The sequence below is a fragment of the Cornus florida genome, unplaced genomic scaffold (assembly GCF_030987335.1).
Source record: "Cornus florida cultivar Cherokee Brave unplaced genomic scaffold, ASM3098733v1 CherokeeBrave_3.0.0_Hap2_Chr11, whole genome shotgun sequence".
Lineage (NCBI taxonomy): Eukaryota > Viridiplantae > Streptophyta > Magnoliopsida > Cornales > Cornaceae > Cornus > Cornus florida.
In genome coordinates this window covers 91,205,569-91,232,273 of record NW_026775581.1, presented here as the reverse complement: position 1 = coordinate 91,232,273, position 26,705 = coordinate 91,205,569, and the positions used below count along the sequence as shown (strand labels likewise).

The 26,705-nt window shown below is 35.8% G+C and overlaps 2 protein-coding genes across 6 annotated transcripts; one reads left to right on the top strand and one right to left on the bottom strand.

Annotated features, from left to right (window-relative positions):
* Window positions 1-4,921: 4,921 nt before the first annotated feature.
* LOC132281532 (transcription factor bHLH118) lies at window positions 4,922-5,799 on the bottom strand. The gene is made up of 3 exons (XM_059783231.1): window positions 5,515-5,799; window positions 5,087-5,428; window positions 4,922-4,987 (listed from the first exon to the last, which is right to left on the bottom strand). Exons 1-3 carry the CDS (start codon window positions 5,797-5,799, stop codon window positions 4,922-4,924), a joined length of 693 nt encoding a protein of 230 aa, XP_059639214.1.
* A 3,598-nt stretch (window positions 5,800-9,397) lies between these two features.
* Window positions 9,398-26,289, top strand: LOC132283172 (zinc finger CCCH domain-containing protein 45). 5 transcript variants are annotated; one of them, XM_059785097.1, is made up of 10 exons: window positions 9,398-9,475; window positions 14,341-14,446; window positions 18,986-19,212; window positions 19,292-19,543; window positions 19,660-19,736; window positions 19,814-19,994; window positions 20,090-20,173; window positions 22,836-22,892; window positions 25,645-25,703; window positions 25,786-26,289. In XM_059785097.1, exons 2-10 carry the CDS (start codon window positions 14,356-14,358, stop codon window positions 25,835-25,837), a joined length of 1,080 nt encoding a protein of 359 aa, XP_059641080.1. In that variant the 5' UTR covers window positions 9,398-9,475; window positions 14,341-14,355; the 3' UTR covers window positions 25,838-26,289. The 5 variants fall into 5 exon arrangements, 4 of the variants coding, with proteins under 4 accessions (XP_059641080.1, XP_059641079.1, XP_059641081.1 ...); XM_059785096.1 differs by having other exon boundaries at window positions 9,398-9,479; XR_009471962.1 differs by lacking the exon at window positions 25,786-26,289 and having other exon boundaries at window positions 9,398-9,479; window positions 20,083-20,173.
* Window positions 26,290-26,705: the final 416 nt, after the last annotated feature.

The following is a 26,705-nucleotide window of genomic DNA, read 5'->3' as shown; positions in this document are numbered from 1 at the left end:
GAAATAGCTTTGTTGGAATTAAACTATATTACAAGTTCTTTCAGTTCGGTTAATTGATGCATGCTTCGTTTAAGTTTAAGCTTTGTTTAATTGATGTCTTTGATGCATGTCAATGCTTTATAACTGTTGTAGGACACTAATTAAACCTTAGAGCAAGTATTAAAACAAATACAGAGGTCGTGGAACACGCCGGAGTCGAGGAAAACAAAGCAAAGACGGGGAGACGGCTCTTAGGGGTGAGAGAGACGGCTCCCAAAGGAGGGAGCTGCCTCCCACAATGCAAGAGCCGGCTCCCGCATGTAGGGAGCCTGCTTCCAAGGCCTTAGAGCCAGCTCCCAAGGGTGGGGAGCCGGCTCCCATATTTTGGAGAAGGCTTTAAATTTTTCTGAGCCTTCTCTTCATCTGAAACACACAGTTATGTATTTTTAGGGTCTGTTTGGTCGGTGCAGGGTATTTTTACTTGGTTTAGACTATTTTAAATCACGTGTAGGAATGTTGTAAACCTATAAAAACAATAGGGAAACATCAATTCATAATTTGATTAAGGAATGGAGTGGGGTGAACTTGGGGAAAAACCTGTAGGTTGTGCACTGTTATGGTTAAGAAATTTATTACTGTAAATTAGAGATTGTTTTTATTTATGATTTAAAGTTGTGAATCATATTTAGATGGAGTTATAAGTATAGTGATTTACCTTAAATTACCTATGCTTTGTTTGGATTAAAAATTGATATATGTTTGCTATTTAACTGCATCAATTTATGGACAAGTTGGAGAATGTAAATGCTTAGATTATTTTAGCAGTTTACATTATTGGAATGTTATTTTTAGGCCCTATATTTAATGCATAATACTGATATATATGTATTAATTTATATTGATGCATAGTGTGGAGTATAATTGATGAATTGCTTAATACTGTTTAATCAATTTTATTATGTGGAGGTATGTATATGCACCGGTATGGGACGGTGGCATATTGGAGATAGATTAGTTCAAACACTAAGTCCTACCTATTTTGAAATAAGATGGATTAACTGCAAAATGTTAAGTCCTACTTATATGTATGTATATGCACCGGTATGGGACGGTGGCATATTGGGGATGGATTAGTTCAAACACTAAGTCCTACCTATTTTGAAATAAGATAGATTAACTGCAAAATGTTAAGTCCTACTTATAAGTTGGTGTCAGGTCAATAAATCTTTTGAATGACACAACTTGAACGGACTTTATATATTTATGTTATGGTGCCATAGTATGAGCTTGAGTCTCAGGACCATGGTTAGGGTGCGTATATCGCCTAGGATGGATAATTGGACGGTGGTTTCTGTTCCCTGGTAGGTCTAGATACACATGACCACAGTATGTGCGATTTGCATGGTATCTCTACTCAGGATGAGACGTACCACTTGGACTAGTGAGCGTCCTATAGTGTGTAATTATATATATATGGACTACTCTAGATATTGTTGAGCTATCTAGGATGTATCTGCGTATCGGGTTTCTGATTGGATCGTAGTAGAATGGGACTTGTATGTGGGCCTGACCCACTCCTTTATTTTTCAGGTGTTGTCAGTTCCAGGGCTAGAACTTGGACGTGCAGAGCAGATATAGACACTCACTCCTCCGATAATATAGGATTTCATTTTATATTCTAGATTAGGATTTTGTCTTCAGCTGATTATTTCAGTTTGGATTTTAGGGGTCCACTAGATGGATTCCCGAGTTGTATCTATTTTGGAGATTTGGATTTTTATTAATCTTTATCATTTGGAGGATTTTAAATTTAGTATTATTTCCAGCTTTAATATTTATTTCGTAAATCTATTTTGTAATCTGTGTTCGTTTATGTATTAATTGTTTGGTATCCCTCGGATCTGTGCTCGGACTTGATCACTCGTGGCTCTAGAATCAAGGGATATCACAGTCCCCGCTGGATCCATCAGTACAGCCGCTTGCGGAAGATCAGTTGCTACGCTTGGGGAATATATAGATATACATATATAGATAGAGAAAGCAAGCTAAAGATATATAGAGAGAGGGATGAAAAAAGGGATCATATGCAGAGACAGAAGAGATGAGAAAGGTCGACCAAGAGTGTTCCTGACCAAAAGGGGTGCCAATCTGATTCTACAGGTTCAGTCTCTTGGGAACCTGGCTACTGTGTCGCCAATATGAAACTCACTCACCCAACCTCTCAATCCTCACCAAACTCGATGACCGGTGGTGCAAAGCCCGAGGACATAACCATGGAGCCCGGTCTTAATCTTACCTACAGTGAACGACGGACACGAAGGGCCTGAGACAATAATGATTCTAGTCTTGAATGGTGGGCATGACGCTCCTCAAACCCAATTCCACAACCACAGTAGCGACGGCCATGAAACACAATCATCTAGTGTTTCAATCAATATGGTTTTGAGCAGTAATATTGTACTACATCTGTGATTGCTAGGTTTCTCTCTCTAAAATTTTGCCCATCATCGTCGTCGGTGAGCTCGGCGGGCTGGTTTAGTGGTGGCTTCCACTTGAACATATCGCCGTTTCTGCAATTGAAAGCTTCGTTGCTCGCGTACGGATCCGCTGTCACCCATATCTGGTGCCCAGATCAGAAGTCGACGCCACCGAGTAGCAGTTTCACGCCACTTTCGTTCCCAGGGGAGAACCAGAATGTGCCGATGATGTTCATCAGACTGTATGGGGAGAACCCGAATATGACGGTGGGTCGGTGTGTAGTAGAAATTGGGGGCGTTCATCAATCTAGAGTGTAGTACAGAAACCCATTGCCACCACCCCCACTCCCACCACCACCATCACCTACCTCACCAACCACGATCCGGCCATTTCTCCATGGTCTTCAAAAATTAAACGACTCCTACTAAAATCACACACCTTGAAACCCCCCAAAATCCACTATCACCACCCTCACTTCCGCCGGAATCTGACAACTCTCCTCCTCTGGTGCCGCCGCGGGTGTATGGTGCTCGTTACAGTCATGATCGAAGAAGAATTGGACTTTTTGTAGATGGTGAACAGTGATCTATATATATATATATACATACACACACACTCTACGTATATAGGCGTATGACTCAGCTGCGTTGGGGAATTAAGGGCATTTTAGTACTTTCATGCGTCTAAGGGTAGTATGGTATTTTAAAATAAGTCAACTATTTTTAACGGTCAACCTTCACCGGAACTTGGCCGGATGGGGTGATCTGCAACTTTTTTGCATAGTTCAGGGGTTTCTTGCATTTTTGAAAGTTCAGAAGATTAGTTGCAAGTTTTTCCATAGTTCAGGAGTTTTTTTTGCACTTAACCCTAAATAATATGTACACACAGACACACAGATAAATGTATGCACCAATTTACTAATTAATCACATTAAATATCCTACCTTTTAAATTTTTTTATATTTAAATTGACAATTAAGGAATTCACTTTTGCTTACGTGGGACTTGAAACATATCAACCATTCATTTTTTTTTTTATTTTTTTTATTAGCCATTCAGATAAATGTATGCACCCACTGTGAGTATGTTCAGGATTTCATTTCTTTGCATGGGTTTTTAAAGCAATTACTGAATATTGGTTAAATGTTGAAATCAACATATTTATCATAAACTTGGTCAGCATTTTTTGCCATTAACATAATTTGTACATGGAAAAATTCATTCTCGACGAATACTGTCTGGGGTACCATCATTGCTCTTTACAATGGACTAATTCTCCAATAATTCACATATCCATTTCCGTGAGAACTTACACTGTGGATTAGGATTTTTTTTTTTGGGGGGGGAAGAACTCACACAATACTCCTACAGAGATTTGAACATTCTATCTTTTCAGTGTATGAAATACTACGGCCACGGACGATCTCGATGATTAGTGCAAAGTTTGAATAGCTAAAAAAAAATGGAATTTTTTATGAGAATGCAAATATGGTGGAACCTGATCTTCTTTGTCCCGCAAAATACTTGTTTGAAAGTTCTGCAGGAATAAAAATGAATTGGTATTGCACTGGGTTAGTAAGTTCTCTTGAATCCAACTATTTTGTTGCCCATTAGAAACTTCGAAACAAGTTGCACCAGTTTGCCTAAAAAGTGTTCTTGATCATTACTATCTAAGTATTGCAAGAGTTAAAACTAATGTATTGTGTCAACGGTAAAATTGCTCCATTGGAACATCAATGTAAGGTTTCTTTAATGTAACGAAAATCACCTCTCCCCATATAATAATGTTAAGGTCATGTACATCTGACTCTCCCCGATTCCACAATAGTGAAATCTGGTGCACTTGACTAACCCTTTTATTAAATAGATTTGGCATAATTTTTCATGCTTAGGCCAAGAGATTTGGATCAAGGCAAATTTGTAAAAGGTACTGCTTCCACTGAGAGACCCAACAGGTAAATGAGAAACCAATACAATCCATGCATGGGAGGCTAAGAGCATAGTTCTTTAAACTTTTGACTTGGTTTATTTTTGGCTTGAAAAGGAGAAGGGGTCATGAAATTATGCTAGAAATCTGAAGTAAAATGAGAGAGAGAAGTAACTGATGAATGATGATCAAATTTGAGAAAAAGGTGACACTGTTCATTTGCCCTCTCCAACAGGAAAATTGAACAAATAATCCACATTCAATCTGCCAAAGGTGTATTCACGACATGGATATTACATAACCAGAAAGTTGAGGAAATGAAATACCACGAGGTCCTATCCTTGTACTATTATTAAGGATAGACAAAAATCAATGGAAAATGATGATGCTTTTTAATTGAAGCTAAATGAACAAGGCACAACATTGGAGGAAAATGAAATGACACACATGAATCACAAAGAATATTGCATTTCATCACAGTAGACATGAATGCAGACATAATTTTCCTATGTACAAGAATAGTAAAACCACTAGCTTATCAGGGTACCAAGTCTCTCAATTTCTGTTGCAGCTCAGATACAGTAATGCTCCTACCATCATTCACCTGTGCATAAAATTATAAATGGAACGACCCATTGTTTCAAATAAATAATTTTAGAAAAAAAAAAAACAATCTCTTCAAAGGGGATTTGATTAGTCGTACCTCTGATTCAATAGTGTGGAGTAATGTTTGGTTCACTTTCGTAGAAATGCAGCAAACAATTGAAAGCCCTTCTTGGATTAGTACACTGAGAACTTTGGAAAGAGGTAGCCCTCCTCTCAAGGCAGTGCCTACATTAACCTTCAGCCCTGTCCTACAAGTTTTAACTGTTATGTTGTCCCCAAGACAATTTCTTTGCGAAAATTCTGAAGCAAATTTGATATCATCTGGATTGGACAGTCTTTTTAGCCCATCAATCTTGTCATTCAGCTCTTTCACCCTCTTCTGCAGATGATTTATATAATTAACTGCCTCGTGCATTTGATCAGATATAGACCTCTTTCCCTGAAATCCATAGATAAAGCCATATAAAAAGTAAAAACTATAGGAAACTATGATTATACACACACAAAGGAAAAAGGTTAGTTGACCTTGAGATACTCAAGAGGAAGTAGTGATCTTAGAGACTTGTAAAGGGTAGCCATTTCTTGCCTCCTCTGTCTTTCAACATCTCTATGTTTGATCTTCTTATAGTCTTTCGGTTTAGAAATGGCTTTTTCAGAAGTGCTCGAGGACTTCTGCCTCCAGACAGAAGCAGGGTTGCTCATTAGATTACTACCATACAGAGAAGGGATCACTAGGATGTCTTTTGGGATTGTGTGTTGTTGGTATGGATCAATTTGGTCAAATGGAAACAATGAAGAAATGGAACCCATTCTAAGCTCAGATTACTCTTTTGCTTTCTGTGGTATTCTGATGTGGAGATGTGTACTAAGCATGAAAATGTTCGCGAATTTAGTGAAACTCAGGGGACTACTTTTGGAGGCCATACATTACTTTCACATGTAGAGAACTACAATATAGATGTATGTATGCTCCATATTTAACCCCCAAAAAAGGAGAAATATTTAAAATGCAATATGTATGCTGAGGACATGTAGAGCTACTTATTGAGTGATCTCAACATCTCTGGATTCCCAATATTGAATATCTAATAATTAAAACTTCTGCAAGAAGGATGAGTTTTTTTTACAGATTGACCTGCTGACTTCAATATCATTACAATCTCAAATTGTCATCACTCCACCTCTGATAGTAATCGCTGACCAAATAAAATTATCAAATGGTTACGAAATATAGGACCATCACCATTATCATCATTGTAGATTTGTAGCTGTTAAGGTTTTTTCCCCCTGCTTTAATATAATAAAAAAAGAAATAAAAAAAAGAAAAGAAAAGTGGAGACATACACATATAAGTACAATATTAGGTTTGACACATTGATCATGAAGATATGGGCTCTGATCTAAATTATTGAATGTTAACCTTGTGTCTTATTGCTCATTAAAATAGCCATATCGGACTACTTAATTCATTGGTTTAATAACTCAATCATTACTAGGTTTAATGCTATAAAACTCAAACCAGCAAGTGTGACTTTTTGTGGCTTGTACTCTGTCAGAGTTCTTCACTAAGATTTCGAAATTTCAACTAGTCTCACTTTTTCCAGAACTTCCACAACACGTTGATCTGACTAGCAAATTTAGAGGATAATCTGTATTCTAGCATTTGCAATAAATAAATAAAATAAAATAAGAAGAAGAAGAAGAAGAAGAAGCAAGAAATGGTTGAGGAGCAAATATAATCCATCTCAAACGACAAAATCAACCAGTGATTGTCACTGCAAGATATAATGCTATCTTTTGAAAATATAGACACAAGCAGCTTCCAAACTTTATGTTTATGTTGCATTACCCTAATTACGGGTGAGAGCAAAAATTGGTGCAGTTCAGGGGACTGCCCACGACAAGGGGTTTGAAAAGGCGGAATGCACCTTAATAACTTCAAGGTGAGCTACCCAGTGTAGCATCAAAAGAAGAACTAAAGGGAAGTTGTAGTGGATTGAATAAATACATTTTTTTACAAAGACCATGCAAGTCAATCCATCTAAACAGGTCATTTTCAATAAATATTAAAAATGATAGATATACTACATTATTGGTTCTTGATTAAAAATTGATTACCATGAGACATGGTTTGATTTCTGTGAGATGAAATAAAATTAAAAGAGATATGTTATCTTGTAGCTATGGTTGAATGTACGTTTGTTCTTGATTGAGAAATTGATACTGATATGTGATGCATATATGGTGTCCTTACATTTGAAAAATAAAAGATGAACAATTGATTAGAAGAAGGTTAATTAAGGAACCAAGCAATAAATTAGTGGAAATGAGTCCAATGATATTGGATTCTTGGTAGCCTACAAACAGTAGAAAGTTGATTGTGCAATTATTTTTAAATATTAAAAGAAAAATATGGAACTACAATCATCATTAGTAAAATTATTAAGAATTGTCATTATTTGTCAGACTTCACTCCACCAAATCACAATAAAGAAAAAGGAAAGGATATATTATTAGATCAATTTGAAGAAGCTCTCTCTCTCACTCTCACTCTCACACACACACTCACACACACAAGATTGCCTGGGTTGTATTGAAGAATAGCAGCATGCACATTATATTTTCAAAACTCATGACATGGCTATTGAAACAGTCTCTGTTTTGTGCTCTTTTAATAATAGCATGCAGGTACAAGTCTAGCCAGTGATCATCAATTTCTTAATAAAAACACTGAAAGATGCTGAAGGCAACATAAATTAAATAATAATGAAATAGTTTATTGAATTAAAACATGTAAAATGCAGCTAATCTATTATATTCATTTCACTAAGAAAATTCGCACATACTAGACAAAACCTCACTTTTATCTTTGCGTGTGACAATTCATGAGAGGTTGAGAGTAACAGAAAATTAATATGGAGAAAGCATGTATGGGACCAACTAATTAATCATATGAAGGCACTGCCAATGACTAAGAAGTTTAACTGTTGTGTTCATGACACGAAGAGCACCTTTTAGTTAATAATGGCCTCCAAGAAGCAAACGATGAGTTGCTGAGTCCTGGTCTGAAGCATATAATGAGTTGCAACATTTTATAACTTTCTTGAGTTATTTTGGTTGAGAAGAGTCGTATATGGTGATTGTGGTCGAGGACATTAGACTGCATAGAAAATATTCTATAATAGCTAAAAACCCAATTCATAATTGCAGCAAAGAGACACAAAGCAACTAACTAATTAAGCATTATTTCATAGGAGGTGCAATGAAAGATTGAGAAATTCAAATGAAGTTTTGTAAGTTATGAGCAAGAGCTAGCCGAGTCAGGTCAATGGGGCACCCTGTCCCAAACTCAAACCGCCAATGGAATTTAAAAAAAAAAACCAGGTTCGGAGTGCCTCGCATTGAAGTCTATGCAAATATTTTTAAGAAAAACAATTCAAACTTGAATAAATTTAAAATAAATTTTTTGTAATAGGGTTAAATATTTAACAATCATAATAACAAAAGTATTGTTAAAATTTAAAATTATTATAAGAAATAAAGGAAAAGGAAAAAGAAAAATTTTAACTAAAAAATATATTTATTTATCTATTAATTATTAATCGGAATGGGACTTTGTAAGTTTTACAATCCGTCTCCGAACTCCCCTTAAACCCCAATTAGGATATATAAGATCCCAAACTTGTCCTAAGGGTGGGGTGGGTTAATTGACATTCCAATGAGGTTATTATTGTCCGACCATAGTTATTCCGAAATTTTAAATTGTTATGAAATGGACCCTATAAATATATATTAAATTATTAATCGATTTAACAATTTTAACTTTGGTCAAGTTACGTATTGCACTGTATGAAATGGAACCAAAACCAGGTTTATCTTATAGGAGTAGTTCAGTGAACTTGACTAATCACTAATTGACAAAAAAATTATCTAAATCAGTTTAGTGACAAAATTTTTATCTAATCAGTAATAAGAAAATCTTAAATATGTTTGAATATTGAACAAGAAAAAGTCGCCCTGAGTTAAATAACAATTTTTTAATACAAGATCGAATAGAGTTCGATGAAGGAATTATATAGTTTATGAACAATAAAAAATAAAAAATTGGAGATTCCTTTCAAATTTTCAATCTACCAAATCCATATCATATCTTGTTAGATGAATTAGTGATGATAAATTATTTCTTTATTAATGTATTCATATGGGCCCACATAGTGCTTTAATTGTATGGCTCCTAGACTGGCCCATTAATAAAAGGTTTTGGGCTGTGAAGTACTTTTGCTTGGGCCCACAAAAACAAAAAACCAATTAAAAATATATTTATTTTGGGCTGTGAAATAGTTTTGGTTGGGCCTAATGGGCTTTTTATGGGAGGACAAGGGACTTATCAACATCATCAGACACACTCTTCGGCTCTCGAATCAAAATCCTCTCTCTCCAAAGAGAGACACTCTTGGTTCTTGGTTCTCTGCTTCTCTCTGCAAAGGTCGGTACGTTCCATTTCCACTCGAACCTACTTCTACTATTTGATAACTTGTTATACTTGGCAGGAATGAATTAGATGCGCTATACATATATGTGTGTGCTTTTTTTCCTAAATCATATATGTGTGTTTTTCTAGTTTAAGATTGATTTTGATTGTTTTCCTAATTAGTAAATGGTTGATTTTGAAGTGCGCTATACAGTAAATGCATCATTATTGAGATTTTATTGCAATTGTTTAGATTTTGATTTCAAGTGTGATGCTCTCTAATGCTGTTATTTGGGTTTAAATGATGCTTTCATCCTAAACTATACGTGTTGCAATGATTGGACTGAACTTTTGATTATTTGAGGACATATTTATTGTCCGCTTTGATTTCTAAGCTTTTTGCACTCTCTCACTCTGGCACAGACACTGACAATCACTAATTTCAATTGGACTGAAATGAAATGAAGCGGGTACACTACCGTGTAATATATATATATATATATATATATATATATATATATATATGTATATATCAGCCCTAGGGTATCCTTGGAAAATAGCTACAAGTTAATTATGAAGAATACCAAGTTATGGAAGTTTCGGGGAATTTAATTTTTGCAAATTGTGGATTAAATTTATTATTATTTTTTTTTTCTTGATTTTACTGATAGGGAATGTGTTAAGTGCAAACAAAAAATATCTAACCAATTTTGGCATAAATACGTACAAAATATGAGACAAAAAAAAATAAAAATAAATAAAATAAATAAAAAAAATAGAATAAGAAGAGAAGAGGAAGGGGGACAAAAATTATATACTGGTTTTCTGATCTCCATTTGAATGTCGGCTTCTGAAAGTGGTGGTGGTCGTTGCAACACTCCAAATTTGTGCAAAATAGTGTGGTTAAGTTTTAAATTTATAAAATGCCACTACTAACTCTAACTACTAAATATAGTTAGGGTGAGTAGGGATCGTCCCAAAGGATTGTGGGCGTATTTGCAATGGAAACAATATATAGGGTTAGTAGGTCGAGTGATCAAAAGGTGGTTTGTTTGGTTGATTAAATTACAATGTAAATGAATGCAATACTAAGGCTTCGTTTGGATACACATGAGAGAAAAGAAAGGAAAGGATTATGAGAGAAGAGAAAAGAAAAGAAAGGGAAGGAAATGAATTTATATTCATGTTTGGATAAATAGGAGAGAAAAGGAAGGAATTGGCAATATTGTTGTTTAAATGGCACAAAAAAGAGAGAAGAAGGGAAATGATAATAATGAAATTACCATTTTACCCTTTTTGGTAGGGTTAGTAGGGCAAAATCATTTCAGCCCTCATCTCTCTATTCTCGTTCTCTCTCTCTCCAACTGCAATCTACAAAATATACAAAAATCAGATTATCAAAACCTATGTCGGCAAAATCATTTCAGCCTCCCTAATCGCCTCATCTCTCTATTCTCGTTCTCTCGTTCTCTCGTTCCTTCTTCGAGCAATCAGCTTTTCAGTGTAGTGCTGGGATTCGAATTGGGTTTAAGAAAATCGGTTCAATTCTAACCTTTGTTTCTGAATTCCATTAGTTATTGAATCGTGCTTGATCTATGTTGATGCGTGCTTGAAGGTATTTTTTTTGTGGATGATGATGATGTTGCCGAGAGTTTTTTGTTTCTAAAACTCGTTTCAAGTGTCAATTTGATGTGAATTTGATTGATTTGGTGTTTGAATTTATGAAATTTTGATTTTTAAAATAGGGTTTTTTTTTTTTTTTTTTCATAAGGTATTCCTCTCTTTCTTTTCCGTATGGGTTTTATTTTAAAATAGGGTTTTTTTTTTTTCATAAGGTTTTTCTGCAACTTCCGGCGACTTTTCGTTCTCAACCTCCCCTCTTTCTCTCTGCAACTGTAAAAATCAAAACCCATATCCGCATATCATTTCAGATTGTTAAACAAATCAAAACCCATATCTATCCGTTTCCATCACTCGCTGTTCCAGTTCGGTCACTGTTCGCAAAGCTTGAGCCGGCTGTCTCTCTGCAACTGCCAATTCGTAGAAGCTTGTGGTCATCAGCATCCATGTGAGAGATATTTTTGTCATTAGCTCCATTTCTCTCCAAATCCTTCCAAATCTTGTCAATTTTGGAGGGATTCCAAATGACGGATTTGGAGGGATTCCAAATGACAGATTTGGAGGGATAGCTATCCTTCCTAATCCTTCCAAATCATTTCTTTCCCCTTCAAATCATCCCATCCAAACACAACACTCCTTATCCTTTCCTTTCTTTTCTTTCCAAATCCCCCCAAATCTTCCCATCCAAACGAAGCCTAAGCAACTAAAGTAAATAAAAGGGTAGAGAACAAGAGAGAGAGGTGTTGGGATCTAAAGGTCACCACTAAACATCACCATTCTAAACATTCAATGTGTAATAAATGAAGGGGAAACATGGGTTGCAATACAAAGAGGTGTGATTGATTGAATCAACAAACATGGATTGACTCATTAAACATACATTGTCTAGACAACCTAGTGAATAGCACAATATATCAAACTAAGCCATTAATCCTTCCTTTAAGTTCACAATTAACACACTAACAAGTTAGAGAATAATACTACTTGCATTCATAAGTATGGAACATCAAACAACAAGCATGGATTGTCCTCCCATCTAAGAAACTAAGGCAACTATACTACAACTAAGCTAGGAACATGAAAATTAAACTAATTAAGCTAAATGAGAGGCACAATCTATCAAGAAATGAGCATGAACCATCAAATAAATCACAAGAGTATTCTATTAAGCACTATGCCTTGACAATATCTAGATTCATAGCATCAATACACATAGACATGCATCAACATCACAAAACCAAGAGATAGACACATGAACATCTATTCTAGCATACATAGACATATGGATAGAATGAAATGATCAATAGGAAGTATTAAACCACACAAATCATTGTATAAACAAGATTCATATATAAATCAAGTGTCAAGATAACATTACAACACAAATCCCCTCAAAATACAAAGCATTAAGGTCTAGAAGGCATGCTTAGAGCTAACTCTAGCCCCAAGAAGATGTTTAGCCACTCATTGATGTGGTCATCCAACCCTCAAGGGCTATCTTCATGGTAGAAATGCTCTTCTCCTTGGTTGAAACCCTAGAAGAATGGAAGAACTCCCGAGAATAGTGTATGTCTCTTTAAGCTCTAGCCTCCTCTCCAAGATAGATGATATATGATATGAAGATCAATGAATGTTGATGAATTATGCTCTTAAAATGGCTCCAAATCCTTATATAGGAGGCTCAAGTGTCACTCCCAATGGTCTGGACTCGTGCACTAAGGTCCGTTTAATGATTGCACAATGAGCCATCTTTTAATGAGCTAGACTCTGTTTTAATTCGGACTTGAGGAGGTTCGATCGATCGAGTTCAGATGAGATCGATCGAACTTTGGCGAGATCGATCCAATGTTGGCGAGATCGATCCATCCTTGGCAACGCCTTTTAGAATAAAGACAAATCTGAGATATTTTTAGGATATTTTGGGATAAAGATAAAAGTGGTAGGTGGGGATAAGATTAAGGAAGTTCGATCAATCTGAGAAAAGTTGGATCAATCGAAGATGGTGAATTCTTTTGGATAAGGACAAAGGCTTGGATCCATCTTGAAATGGCTAGATCGATCAATGTGAGATCGATCGAAGCTTTCAGATTTCCACCACTTTGCTTCATTCTTCCATTCAGCTTGAGATTGCTTCTTTTATGCTCTAATTTGGCTGAATTAGCTTATTTTGGGGATAAGTGTCTGAAAAAGGTAATAACATGAAATTAGTCTAAAACGGGAAAGTAAGATAGATAAAGGTCCTAGAATACCCGAGCTTAAGGGGTTTAAATGCGCACTTGTCAGCGCTCATCAGAAAGTAAGGCCAAAAGAAGCCCAAATTGAGATTCTTTATGATCTTGGCTTGAAAGAAGGGGCGTGTGTTAATTTTTTAATTTTTTTTCATTCTTAACTGTTCATAGGGGCCCATTTATTAAATTATTTATTTGGGGCATGGTCCTATTTACTGCTATGATAGAGAAGTGAAAAAACATAAATATTGGAGTGTAGTAGTTCTTTGCCTTGGGGTTGAAAATTTCTTTACTATTTTGGGTATTGGTTTTCATATCTTGACCTACTTATAATTGTTTTTGTTTGAGCTAGAGCATACTTGCTGCAAATGTATCATTTTGACTGATTAGAGATTTATGTTATCCACTTCAAATCTTAATTGGAAAGTTTGTGATTGATGCTTGTTGAAATTTGTTTTCTTATCTTCAAACATTTTGTTCACACATTAATGTTTCGCTACTTCAAGCTGTGAAATTTGTTGTTGGAAATGGGGAGATTTTGAGCTCTCAGATTAATGTGAGGTCTCAGGTCGTAGTGCAGGATGTTTCTAAACTTGAATACTATCGTAAAAAATAAAGTTATTTTTTATATGAAATAGACTGGGCGCTTAGACACTTTTAAATCAGAAAATTATAAGATTATACTTAGGATACCTAGGAGTTATTTTAATGGTTTTAAAGTGTCCGTTAAGGTCCTTAACTGAAAATCTGCAGTAGCAATACTTGTTGCGAAGAATTTGAAAAAATGGAAGTATTCCAGGAGAAGTAATTTGGTAGGGAAAATAACTAGAGGTGAAGAAATTTAGGTACTCATGCCTCAAGCGAACAAGAATAAGCTGCAAGTCTTGTGTTGCTATTCAGCTCCATCAACGATTTTTCTTGAATATTTCTTTTTCATTTTTCTTTTCCTATCATTGGTTTATTCTGGCATGAGGTACATTTTTTTTTATCTTTAATTTACAGTTCCCTTGGCTCTGCTTATGTATGATACAGGAGGTTAATAAGGATATGTCTTCTGATACTGCGAAGGAAAATGCGTCAGTAGTTGAATCATCAGTGACTGAATGGAAACATGATATGGAAAATTTGGATGATCCAGGTAATAAATGACACGAGTTCTTTTAGCTGTTCAATTTTATTTCTTTATTTATTTTTATGTAGATATTTTGTACTACTACTTTCAACTTTTAGTTGTCAGTATATCCTATTAGTATGTATACATTTGTTTATGGGGTTATATACACTGACCTCCCATGAGGTTTGACCTAATTGCACCCAGATGAAACTTTTCAAGAGTCTTGCACCATCTTCCTGTGACATTTATACACTAGGTACTAATACCCCCCTCCGTACAGAAAACCGTTTGTTCTGTCAACAAAATTGAGTGTGCGGACCAAAATGCCCATCCCTCCATCTGAAATGACTTTGTTAATCTTACAATGACATTTATTTACCAAAAAAAAGATATATATTTTTTATGGACAAAATTGGCCTCAGATAAAATGAAATGAACGTGAAATATTTGGGTCTACAGATTGAAGAAGTCGAAGAAGGAATAGAGATTTGACATAAGAGATACTTAAATGTATGCGTATATAACCTGTAGGTATATCACATCATATGGAGATGCCAAACACTTTTATATCAAACACAAAAAAACAATATCCTTCAATTTCCTTTATTTTCTTTTCCCTCCATTTCTTTCCAACCAAACTGGCCCTTAGTGTTTCTTCACTGTAATTGAGTTACTGATAAAGTAAACCCTAGTTGAAGGGTCTGCAATGGTGTACAAGAGAAGATGGAGGAACTTAGGGATTTGATGGGCTCTTGCATTTCTGACACTAAGTCTCCTTTGGGCAATTTGGTCATTTCACATTTGCGGATATTTTTGGTATTTTTGTATGTTAAATAATGGGGGTATAAAGGTCATTTCATTTTAAAATTAACGCCCGTGAGCTGGATTCTGTTAGAGGGGAGGTCATTGCAAGATTTTTAAAAAGTTTCAGCCGAGTGTAATTAGGTCAAACCTCAGGGAGGTGACCCTTGTTTATGTCACAAGAAACTAGTATTAGTTATAAACTATGAGGGACCAGCCTTAATTAGCAAACTGCTTGATATTATTTTCTTCCATTGTTTTTCTTCCTTTTGTTTTATATTCTTAAGCCTGGTGCAATGGTAAACACTTAGCCCAACAAGTGTAAGGATGCAAATTTGAGTGCTATTGCAGCCACTTTGTTCAAAATAATAAAGGTTAGGTGTGTTCCTAATCTTCTCCTCAAAGCACCCCACATAAGTTGGGACATACACTGTGTAGTTCAAATTTTCTTAAGCAAACCATCAAGACACAACAGAAACCAACAGTTATTCAAGGTACATTTATTCTGATGCACTGCCAGAACTAATGTAAACTGAAGGAAGTGTTAAACTATTGCTAGACAATTTGAGACACGTAGAAAGTTCAAATTTTATGCCAGATCATCCATAGCAGAATGATAAGAATAAGAGCAGCAGCAGTAGTTGTGTTAGTTTCGATTATTTTTTATTTTTATATTGAAGGAGAAAATAATACAAACCATAGAAAGAGTTCTTCTTGAAGGAAATAAGAACACACACACACAAGGCATAGAGACATAAAAGCCACTGCAAACTTGGGAAAAAACCACCGAAGTTCTCTTTAGTACTGGTAATGCAGCCCTTAGTCAAAAAATTCCAGCATCAAATAGTGGAGTCTAAGGACCGACGTGGTGATGAATCAATTTGTTTCTGTTACTCAGTTAAAAGGCATTTTAATTTCAGGAATATTTTTCAGAAATAGGAAGCAAATTTTGAGAACTTCAATCATAATTTTGGTCGGGCCTTTAAGAGTGATGAAATTAGGGTTTACAACTCTACATTGAGTATTTAAGTTGTTTCCTGAGATTTGGGAAGAAGAGCAGCTGTTTAGGGTGTTATCTTATTCTATTGCTACTGTTGCTTGTGTTTGGGTGATTAAATCTAGTTTTATTTCATTTTTCAGTTATCCTCTTCGCTGCTTTTTTGTTCCTTTTCCTTGCTCCATTGCTTTTTGTATCAGAGCAAGTTCTGAATCCCTCGATGCTGCTCTTTGAACATATGGAAATAAGAGGACAGCTCACTCAGAAGCAGTGGAATGAGGTTTTGGTAGATATAACCCATCAAGTGGCTGCCTAAGCAGATTGATGAGCTTTTAGTAGATTTAACCTTCAAGTGGCTGCTTTACCACAAGAAGTGCAGAAATTGCCAAGGGAGTAGTTTGGTGTGTTGGTGATGGTCATGAATTAGGAGAAAATCAACCGCTGCACTCTGAATTTCCACAAAAAATGGACTTCAGTGAAGAATCTGATGTAGAAGTTTCAATGTCTAAAAAGGAGAAACTGATAATCTCAATGACGAAGAGGAGATGTGGCAACCACCTAGCGTTCTGTTAGGGATCTCTGACCCAACCCTAGGAACAACCGCCAAGGGAGAATCATATGGAGCTAAATCATGATTATGGGTGTGCTATGTTACATGGACTCGGATACGGGTGTCAGACACGGGTATGTATCCATGCGTCGGACGTGCCAAATCTCCAAATAGAAGGACACATGGACACGGCTAAATATTCATTTTATTAATTATTTTATTTTATTTTCTAGAGTAAAGTAATGTTGTTATCTAATATAATGTTCAATATAGGCATTTAACTCATTTTAAAGTAATAATAATGTAATCGAATGATTGGATATGTTTTTTAAATACATGTCCAACTAAAATTGTCGGACACATATCCCATACCCATGTCCGAGGTATGTGTCCGGCACGGGTACTTCGCTACTTTTGATGAGTCCATGTAACAGAGTGGGTGTGACAAGGAGCTATAGCTCATCTATGATCAAGAGCCTCAGGAGGTTGATGTAGGGGAATGTGGTGATGTTCTTGATAATTTTGGTAACCGGTATTCTCCAGCAATATCTGATGAGTACTCCAAGGAAGGCCTATGGAGCCAGTTTTTGATGAACACTGAAACACCTAGCTGCCTGAATTTGTGTTGCAAAAGCTTAGTCAGGCATGCACTGTTGCACTGGACAGGGCTTTAATCAGGCATGCACTGTTGCTATGGTCAAGCTTCACACTGCATGCCATTCAGTGTGAGATATTTTTAATTGATTAAACTAAAGTATGGGTGAACTGTATATTAGAAACAATGTTTATAGCAAAAGGTGATTACTGACGAAGCATTGAAAGATGATATGATAGAATTGAATTTTCTTTTTCTAGGATCAAAACCCGGATATCTATAAGAAGGGCATGATTGGAAATGATATTGCACAAATATAATTGAAGTGTTTTCGTGCTAGTGGATGAATGAGTGCTTCTGCGTAGTTCTTTAATTGGTGATGGTAATTGTGTCAAAACTATAGCACCATTCATGCTTTAATGGAGAAGAATTCTGAGTAATTAAGAACATGTTGATACAATGAACATCGCCAAAATGTATTGCTGAAATATGAAAATTTTGATTAAATATGTAGTTAGACAAGAGAGGATTAATTTTAAGATAAACACATTTATTAGAAGTTAGAGGTTATTATTATTTATCTATTTATTTTTGATTGATACAACTTATCTTTTTTAGCCCAAAAAAATAAATAATAATAAGGAAGTTGGAAGGAAAACCAATTGGGGATAAATCAAGAAATAGGATAGTTTGACCATGTGAAACGAAGATCTATAATTGCACAAGTAGGAAGAGTGACTTGGTTATGCTGCGGTATTGGTAGGGCAAGGGAGAAGAAAAAATTGATAAAAGTTGAGGTATATGTATCAATAAAATAGCCATGGATAAAGCAGTAGTATTTATGAATAAGGTGTATGGTTTCAATAAAATAGTAATGGATAAAGCATTATTGCAAAGCATTACTTGTGCCGCTGAACACAAATAGTTAGGACTACTATAGAGTATTTTAATGTAAGAATAGGAAGGTGTATGGTTTCAATAAAATTATAGTCATGAATAAAGCAATATTGCAAAATATTATTTGTGCAGCTGAACCCAAATAGTTAGGACTACTATAGAGTTTTGTTTGTTGGACTAAACAATTTTAAATTTTCATTAGTTGATTCTTCTTTTACTACGACCAAATTTTAAGATTTTGAATGCATGAGACTCGAATCAATTACTTTTATGAATTAAAAAAATGTAATGTTGCGTATGTTTTGTCTCGTGTCATCATAATAATCTTGAAAAAGATTGAATTGATTTTGAAAATTTTTAATAGTTGTAGAAGTTCAGAGGTAGTGCCCCTTGGTGTTTTTCATATGATGTCACCCATTGGCTGGTGTACAGATATGTAAATTGCACTCAACCAAAACAATTTTTTTATCATTAATGTTCTGCCCTCTCTATCCTGCTGTCTTAATACTCTCGTTATCATAGTATTTATGTGTTTGTGTAACTCATCTATAGTATAGATTGCAATATTTCTATAGGAGTTTGTATCCAGTTTACATCCTTTTTAAGAATAATCAATGTTTCTTATCTATGTACTTCTTATCAATCTTAAAATTCAAAATGGCAAATACTGAAATTTTTTTTTATGTAGTGGTTATGAACAAATAAGCTGAAATTTTCTTTCAGAGAGCCCAAGCTACAAACCAGTTGAGGGCCGTCAGTCTGGGGCAGAGGAACGAGTACATCGTTCTGATCGGGTGGGAAATTCTAGTGCAAATAAGAAGGATAAATTGTATGGTACAAGATATTTTATCATCAAAAGTTTAAACCATGAAAACATCCAATTATCAATCGAGAGAGGAATTTGGGCGACTCAAGACATGAATGAACCCATTTTGGAGGAAGCCTTTCGTGTAAGATCCTGTTTAGTTTAATATCATGTACAGTTTTCTTTGTCGTGATGCTTTATAGAGGCATATGATTGTCTTGCAGAATTCTGGTAGAGTAATTTTAATATTTAGTGTCAACATGAGTGGTTTCTTCCAAGGGTATGCCCAAATGATGTCTTCCATTGGGTGGAGAAAAGACAATGTTTGGAGTCAAGGAATTGGTGGAAGGAATCAGTGGGGACGCAGTTTTAAGGTCAAATGGCTCCGGTTATGTGATTTGCCTTTCCAAAGAACACTTCACCTAAAAAATCCATTGAATAACAACAAACCTGTCAAAATAAGCAGAGACTGCCAGGTAATTATAGTTACTCTCTATTTTCCTTTTCTGAATATGGATGTGGTGCTCGAGTGTGAATGATACAGCTCCTGGAGAAGGCTTTGATGTATGACTGGTCAATGTGTTCTTATCAGGAGTTACCTCAGGATATTGGAGAAGCTCTTTGTGAACTCATTGATGGGAATATTGATGTGGATGTCAAACTGAAAAGGTAAAGCATTTCCTTTAATGATTTTTGCGGATGCAGATTCATGAGCCTTGTTTTGTTATGCATGAATGAATTTTCAGGGATGATCATCCTCTGGAAAGGCCTTTTATAGGGAATCCATTGGCTTTTCGAGATGAAGAGTATACTGTGCCTCCAGTACATATGACATGGTCCCAGACACCCATGCTTTACCCTGCCTTGCTCTACCAACATGAAGCTGGACCTAGTAATTTCCCTTTAGAACGCCAAAGATCATCTGAGGTATTTCTTTCTAGGATTTCACCCGTCACTTCTGGGGTATCAATAATTTTACAAGGAAACATCCTCACATTAATGGAAGTCACATTAGTGTACAGGTGGACCAGGACAATTTTTCGCGATGGTCTGCAGAGAGAAGCCCCCTTGGTAGTACCTTGACTGAGGACGATATTCTTGAAATGGTACTGAGTTCTATTTTGGTTTCTATGTTCTAAGTGATTATAGTTTATGTGCATTAACTCAAACCATGGCATTTTCTAAAAGTCACTTTGAGCAATTTCTTGCATTTTACTTGCTTGTAATTGCATAACATGCTGCTGTTCATTCCTGGTATTCTAAATGGCCATGATTTCTAGCTCTATTCAGAACAATGTGGAAAAGTTTTTCTGACATAAAATTATGTCATTCTTACATCTGTAAATAAATTTATCTAGCGTTTTGTAGTAAATTTCATTGGTATTATCACAATGTTCTTCCATTTTATACTCTTTTTGTTGCTTTTATTTCTGAGTAACCCCACAATATCATAGTTAAGATGAAGTATCAATAGTTGAGTGTTAGGACTTTACTTTTTTATGTTTTATCTAGGCTTCTCATCATCCTTCCTTACAGGTGGTTTTATAAATACTTGCTGAGTTCCATCTTAGATGATTTTTGAAATGGTTGGAATTTCCTTGACCATCTCTCTGTTGTAAAATTTAGAAGACACACAGGGTAAGGAAATTTTTTTCCCCTGAACCAGCAGAAAGTGTTAGACTGCTCTTGGGCTTATATAGTTTTCTATCTTGATTGGTAAAGCATCTAGCTTAAATTGGTTACGTAAAATTTTTAGATGATAGCCATAGTACTGGAGAGTGTATTTATGTCTTGAGACTGGTTGAATAATTATGGTGGTCAATTAAGGGCCCTTCATAGAGGAATTTGATTGGTCCATAACTGACATGAATTAGCCACATGGGGACATGTTTTCTACCTTGTAGTGAAGTAGACAGCATTAATATGTTTGCTTTATACCAGCCTACCACTGTCATCTTAAGATTTCAAAGTGTGCTCCCCCTACTTCCTTCCTTACTCCCAGATCCTGAACGCTTGTCATCCAATTAATTCCAAGGTCAGCCAAAGGAATGCCTTTTATTTTCTAGAACACATCTATGGACATGTAGGAAAGTTCTCCTGAGTTTTCTTAACATATCACTAAAATCTGTGGTCCCTAGAAAGTCAAGTCCCATAATGTTTCGAGTTTACATCACTAACTTCTTTACGGATTCAACATTAACAAAAGTTTATATGAACTGGTTTCCCTTTTTTTTTTTTTTTTTTTTTTTTTTTTTTTTTGTGTGTGTGGGGGTGGGGGGACCATTGATTCATGTCTAAATAGGGGTCAAAAATGATTTTTTAACTCCTTTGAAATTTGTTATAAAGGGGTTAGATTTCCTTACGCATTTAGTGAAAAGTTCTGGTGAGAGTGGGGCCAACCTAACAGATGTGGAGCAAGACAAGGCAGTATCTGAATTCGAGGTTTTCCAGCTAAGGGTGTTTTTAAGGTTCAAAGCATTCAATCCCATTCGGTTAGTGCATTAATTTGCACTGTAGGACATATTTATAGAGGGTTTGGGGCTATGAGGAACATAGGCCACATGGCCCAAATTCTGAGCATGACTCTGCCAAGATAGCGTGGATAGATATGAGCTTTCAAACCCGGGCCTACTATGCATGCAGTGGGAATGCAATTCGGCTCTTTTGGCCAGGCTGAAGTGTGTCCTTGCCATTTTGGAGATGCTCCAGTTTGTCCCCGTTCTTACCATCGAACCAAGAACCTCCGGACATCAATCCTGGTGGCATGGTATGGGACCATGCAAACAGTAAGCACAGGACCGCTTCATTGAGAAAGGTCCCCCTGCCCTGCGTCAGACCTTGACAGTTATCAAGCCATAAAGTGCCTTTACTGATTTCTCATCACTCTCGAGTGATGGCTTCCAGATGTGGAAGGGCAGCCAGAGGTATATTTGGGAAATCACTGTATTAGGAATTTAGGAGAGCCGATGATTTACAGAAGAACACATGGCATGCATAGTTTCTGTAGAGCAGTCCACATGACAACCTGATAGGAGAATCTACATGAGAATTAATGCCATTGAACTCTCACCTATTAACAAAGCCAGCACCATCTTTTGGATGCTGCTTAAAATATATATAAAATAAATAAAATAAATAAAATAAGGGAAGAAGAAAGGATGGGGGAAGAGGAAGAGGAGGAGATAATAAGGTAGAAGAAGAATTGTGAGAGGCAGGACGTGGACCTGACTTCCATGCTTTTTAAATCACAAGATAGATGAACAAAAAGAAAAGAAGAGAGAGAGAGAGAGAGGAGAATACAAAAAAGTTAGAGGATGAAATCTCTTTAATAATTTAATTTCTACAAAATTTTCTCTCCCCTTTACAGCCCTAGCTTGAGCCTTTATTTAGGCTTTAGCATTTAACCCTAAAAAACCAGAACAACCTATTACCCGTAGAAATATGGAAAATAACTTCCAGAACAAGGCTCTCACTACCATGGAAAGTTTCTTATAAGTTAACAAAATTGTGGGTACGGAAATAAAAATTTAAATCTAAATTAAATAAACTGTTACTGAAACTGAGATACTGTCTATGAACTTAATTCTGAACCTAATAAGACTTCCTGAATTATTGATTTGATTACATGCATCATATGTTCCCATCTCAGCAAATCAATATTGCATCAAACTTATTCATAGTGGAGTAACCTTTTCTTCAAATTGTAATGACCTTCATTTGATAATTTCTTTCCTTGACAAATGAATTATCCTTGTTTATTTACTGCAGTCATATGAAGAATACTTGGAGGTCCATAGCAGAAGCAACAAGCAATTATATCACCATGTTAGTATACTTCTCTGATATTATTCCACCGACGTAAGATTAGTATAATCGCTCAATTTGCTTTATTCCATGTTACTTCTCCACTCACTCTATCCTGTTTGGGGTTTGAACCTTCCAACATTGTCTTTGTGGGTGGATGAGATACCTTGTTAATTCTTGGTGGTTGCAGTCCTGTACACCCTCCCTCTCCCCCCCCCAAAAAAAAAAGAAAACGAAGGAGGTCTCCTTTATCTTTTTCTTTTAATATATTTTTTTCTCTAGTTTTACTTGGGTCATCCAACAATTTCTTTTGCGGATGGCGTAGATGGAGACAAGGGAGATGCTGCGTATTTATTAAAAATTTAATCACTATTGTTAAAGGTGTATAGTTAGCTCATTTATTGACTAGCATTGGAATTTTGATTGCCCAAGTTCTTGTAGGTGTTTTGAATTTGATGCATCTTTCTTATCTGTCCACACACGACCCAGTGTTGATTTAGGAAATCTTTTGTTTGGGTTTACAAGTTGGACAGTACTTATTGATGATAATATGAACTTCAATAATAGATTGGCAGTGTTGGGAGAGGACAATATGTTCCACATTGAGGAAGACCAACAACAACAATAAAGCCTTTTTCCCAACTACTTAGGGTCGGCTACATGAATTCTATGTTTCCATTCCACTTTATTTAAGGCCATAGCCTCAATTAATCCATATGCTATCATATCCTTCCTAACTAATTCTACTCACGTTAACATTGGTCTTCCTCTTCCGTAGTATTACCCTCAATGTGGATTATGGACTATGTCATTTTTCCTAACTGACACACTTAAAGGTCTTCTTTGCACATGTACAAACCATCTTAGCCGATTTTCTCTCATTTTATCTCCAATCTGTGCTACTCCAACCATCTACTGCACATCCATCTCAACATTCGCATTTCTGCCAACGTTGAGAAAGACAGTTATAGTAAATTAAATAAAAATAACCACCACCGCCAAGTCTATTCTCAATTACTTGGGGTCGGCTACATGAATCATATGTTTCCGTTCCGCTCTATTTAAGGCCATAGGTTCAGTCAATCCATATTCTTTCCATATATTTCCGTACTAATTTTACCCACATTCACTTTGGTCTTCCTCTTCCACTAGTATTATCCTTGTTAAGTCTACTCACGTTTAAAATTTATATAAAATAGTAGCTGAAATAGGGTTCATATACTCTTTTGGATCCAACTGCAAGAGTGTTGAAAAAATAAAATGATCTATAGGTGCAAAATACAGACTTGACAGGCATTCATGACTCATCTACTGAATTCTATAACTATATAGGTCACCCCTCTATTAGGTTGGAACTTAGTAGTTCTGTAGTTGAAACATAAAGGATATGAACTATAAAATTGGTTGTTGGTTTATGTAGGAGGAGGTTGGTGAACTCGTACTGTGAGTATATACAGCGGAAGATTTAGAAAATTTTGTATTTTTAGAAACAGATCTGTGTCTTTCTAACTTTACTTATTTTAGCAATTAATCAATTAATCAATTAATCACATGCAAGATAAAATAAAGCAAAGTAATAGAGTTAGAGATGACACCAGGATTTTTAGCGAGGAAACCGTAATTGGTAAAATAGACCAACTGTTTGCGCGGGAAAAACCTCGTGGACTGTGCAGTCCAAAGTAAACCGATTCACTATATTAGAAACAAAGTATACTGAACTTTGACTCAAGCTCACACCCTATCGTTCTACCAAACACCAATAGCTAATAATCCTCTGGCTTTGCGACATCCCGTGCAACAGCACTTGACCTCAGGCTTACTTTTGATCTCTGTAGAATGATTGCTGGTAGATCAAAAAACACTCTTCGAATGCTTTGACCCTTTCAAAGTATGATCGCTTCACCTCTGTTCTTCAATATCTGAATTTGATGTAGAAGTAGATCTGCTTTTCTCTGATCGTTGTAGATGCAAGACTTTGTTCACGATCAGGATTTGAACAATACTCTAAACTCACTCTTGTGTTTATGTGTGTGTTCTAGAAAGAATAACAGAAAAATCAACTTTGATTTTTTGCAAAAATCTCCCTCTAAGGTTTTTATGAAATATGAAGTTGTAATGCAAAAGCCATACAAACCTAGATGAAAATCAAGGTTTATATAGAATATTAAAAGACCTAATCATACATAAAATAAGGGAAATTTCGTGCATAGGACTTTTGGTAGTATTCTAAACCAACTAGGAAGCTTGAAACAGAACAGGAAACTTGAAATCCTAAACTGTATAAGCAGTTGGTACCGGTAGCCATATGTGGAACCGGTTCCGAAAGGATAGAATTGAATTCTTCGAAGCTAAGGTTCTTGAACCGGTTCCCAAACTTGGTACCGGTTCCCACTTGACAGAATTCTGAAGAAAGGTTTGAAACCAACTTGGAAAATCCTGTTTTTGGTAACTTGAAGAATATACCATATAGGTATAGTGTTCTAAGTGGGAAACAACTTCCTAAAGTGTTATTCTTTCCTTGTTTGTAGATCTCAGTATAAACAATCTTTCAATTCCGCAGCCGATCTTGATCTTGATATAGTAACTTGAAATTACAACTCGATCAGACTTGTTTTGACATCGAAATTTGCCTATTACAAAAATTATATCTCACACGTACTAGCCTTTAAGCAAGTCTATGCTAACATAATCAACACCATTTTATTGCCGTGCTCTGCTAAGAGTTATCATTGGGACTCGTAGTAAGACATGTTAAAAGTGATGTTTTTGACAGGCAGCTGGACCATCATGGAGAACACAGGAGTCAACTGGTAAAGAGCATGGTGATGACTTGTAAGTCCATTTGAGTTTTATTGCTGAGTAACAAAGAGTCATGATGCTCCATTTGTTTAGCTTGATGTGCATATTTTTGCAGATACTCACACTGCCACTCCAAAAAGAGAAGTCGTCATACACACCACAAATGACCGCATTTCAAGCAAACCCGGCTTTCCTTGGTGTGCTCTCCTGAATACTGGACAATGATTTGATGGAGGTTTCTCCAGTTAATCACTCATTATTGTTTTAATCCCTAGGATTGGGACGTAATGTTAGTGATGTTGTATTCATAGTTGTACTTAATTAAATGTTAGGACCCTTTTTTCTTTCTTTGGTTGGGGAAAGGAACCACTTTGTACATAATTTGAATCGGCAGCATTGACAGACTTCGTTTTGTTTGATTTTTTTTCCCCCTACCTTTAGTAGTTGGTGGGGATAGAATGCTGTTGCAAGGTATTGGTAAACTGTAATATCTAATATCTGTTTACTGGTCTAGGAGTTATAAAACTCTCACCGGCCCCTCTTAATGCCTTAAAAATCTGATGGAATGGATGTATATAAATCCTGATGGAATGGTTGTATATTTTGAATTAGGGTGTCATCCCATTTTGTCTCTCTCTAATGGAAATGGGAAAGGCTAAAAAAGCTGAGATGTAACTGAAAATATGGAGAAGAAAACTCCGGTGGGGAGATAAATTCTAGAACAATCTTACCATGATCCGTTTTCCTCTATGATATGGTCTTGTTGGTATTCTCTTATGCCAAGTGAATTACATATACGAGACTCTATTACATGAAACAGTCCAGCGAAATATCATATTTGTACTATAAAATTTGGGCTAAATTTCAACATTTTGTACAATTGTCTGGCAATGGGATGTTGTTTGTCTATTGGATTAATATTTGTCCCATACATGGATAACATGTACTAGAATCTGGTTTAGCTATTGGATGGTGTTTGTATACAGGTACAAAAATTAGAATCGTGTATTTTCGATTTGGTGTTTCTATGCTGCT

What these genes read in the sequence shown, in the direction of transcription:
- LOC132281532 (XM_059783231.1), bottom strand. Translation starts at nt 5,799, where the DNA reads ATGGGTTCCATTTCTTCATTGTTTCCATTTGACCAAATTGATCCATAC. An exon ending in TTCCTCTTGAGTATCTCAAG is followed by an intron (nt 5,429 to 5,514) that starts GTCAACTAACCT and finishes TATGGATTTCAG; the next exon opens with GGAAAGAGGTCTATATCTGA. An exon ending in TCCACACTATTGAATCAGAG is followed by an intron (nt 4,988 to 5,086) that starts GTACGACTAATC and finishes TTTTATGCACAG; the next exon opens with GTGAATGATGGTAGGAGCAT.
- LOC132283172 (XM_059785097.1), top strand. Translation starts at nt 14,356, where the DNA reads ATGTCTTCTGATACTGCGAAGGAAAATGCGTCAGTAGTTGAATCATCA. An exon ending in TTTTGGAGGAAGCCTTTCGT is followed by an intron (nt 19,213 to 19,291) that starts GTAAGATCCTGT and finishes ATTGTCTTGCAG; the next exon opens with AATTCTGGTAGAGTAATTTT. An exon ending in AGGACGATATTCTTGAAATG is followed by an intron (nt 20,174 to 22,835) that starts GTACTGAGTTCT and finishes TATTTACTGCAG; the next exon opens with TCATATGAAGAATACTTGGA.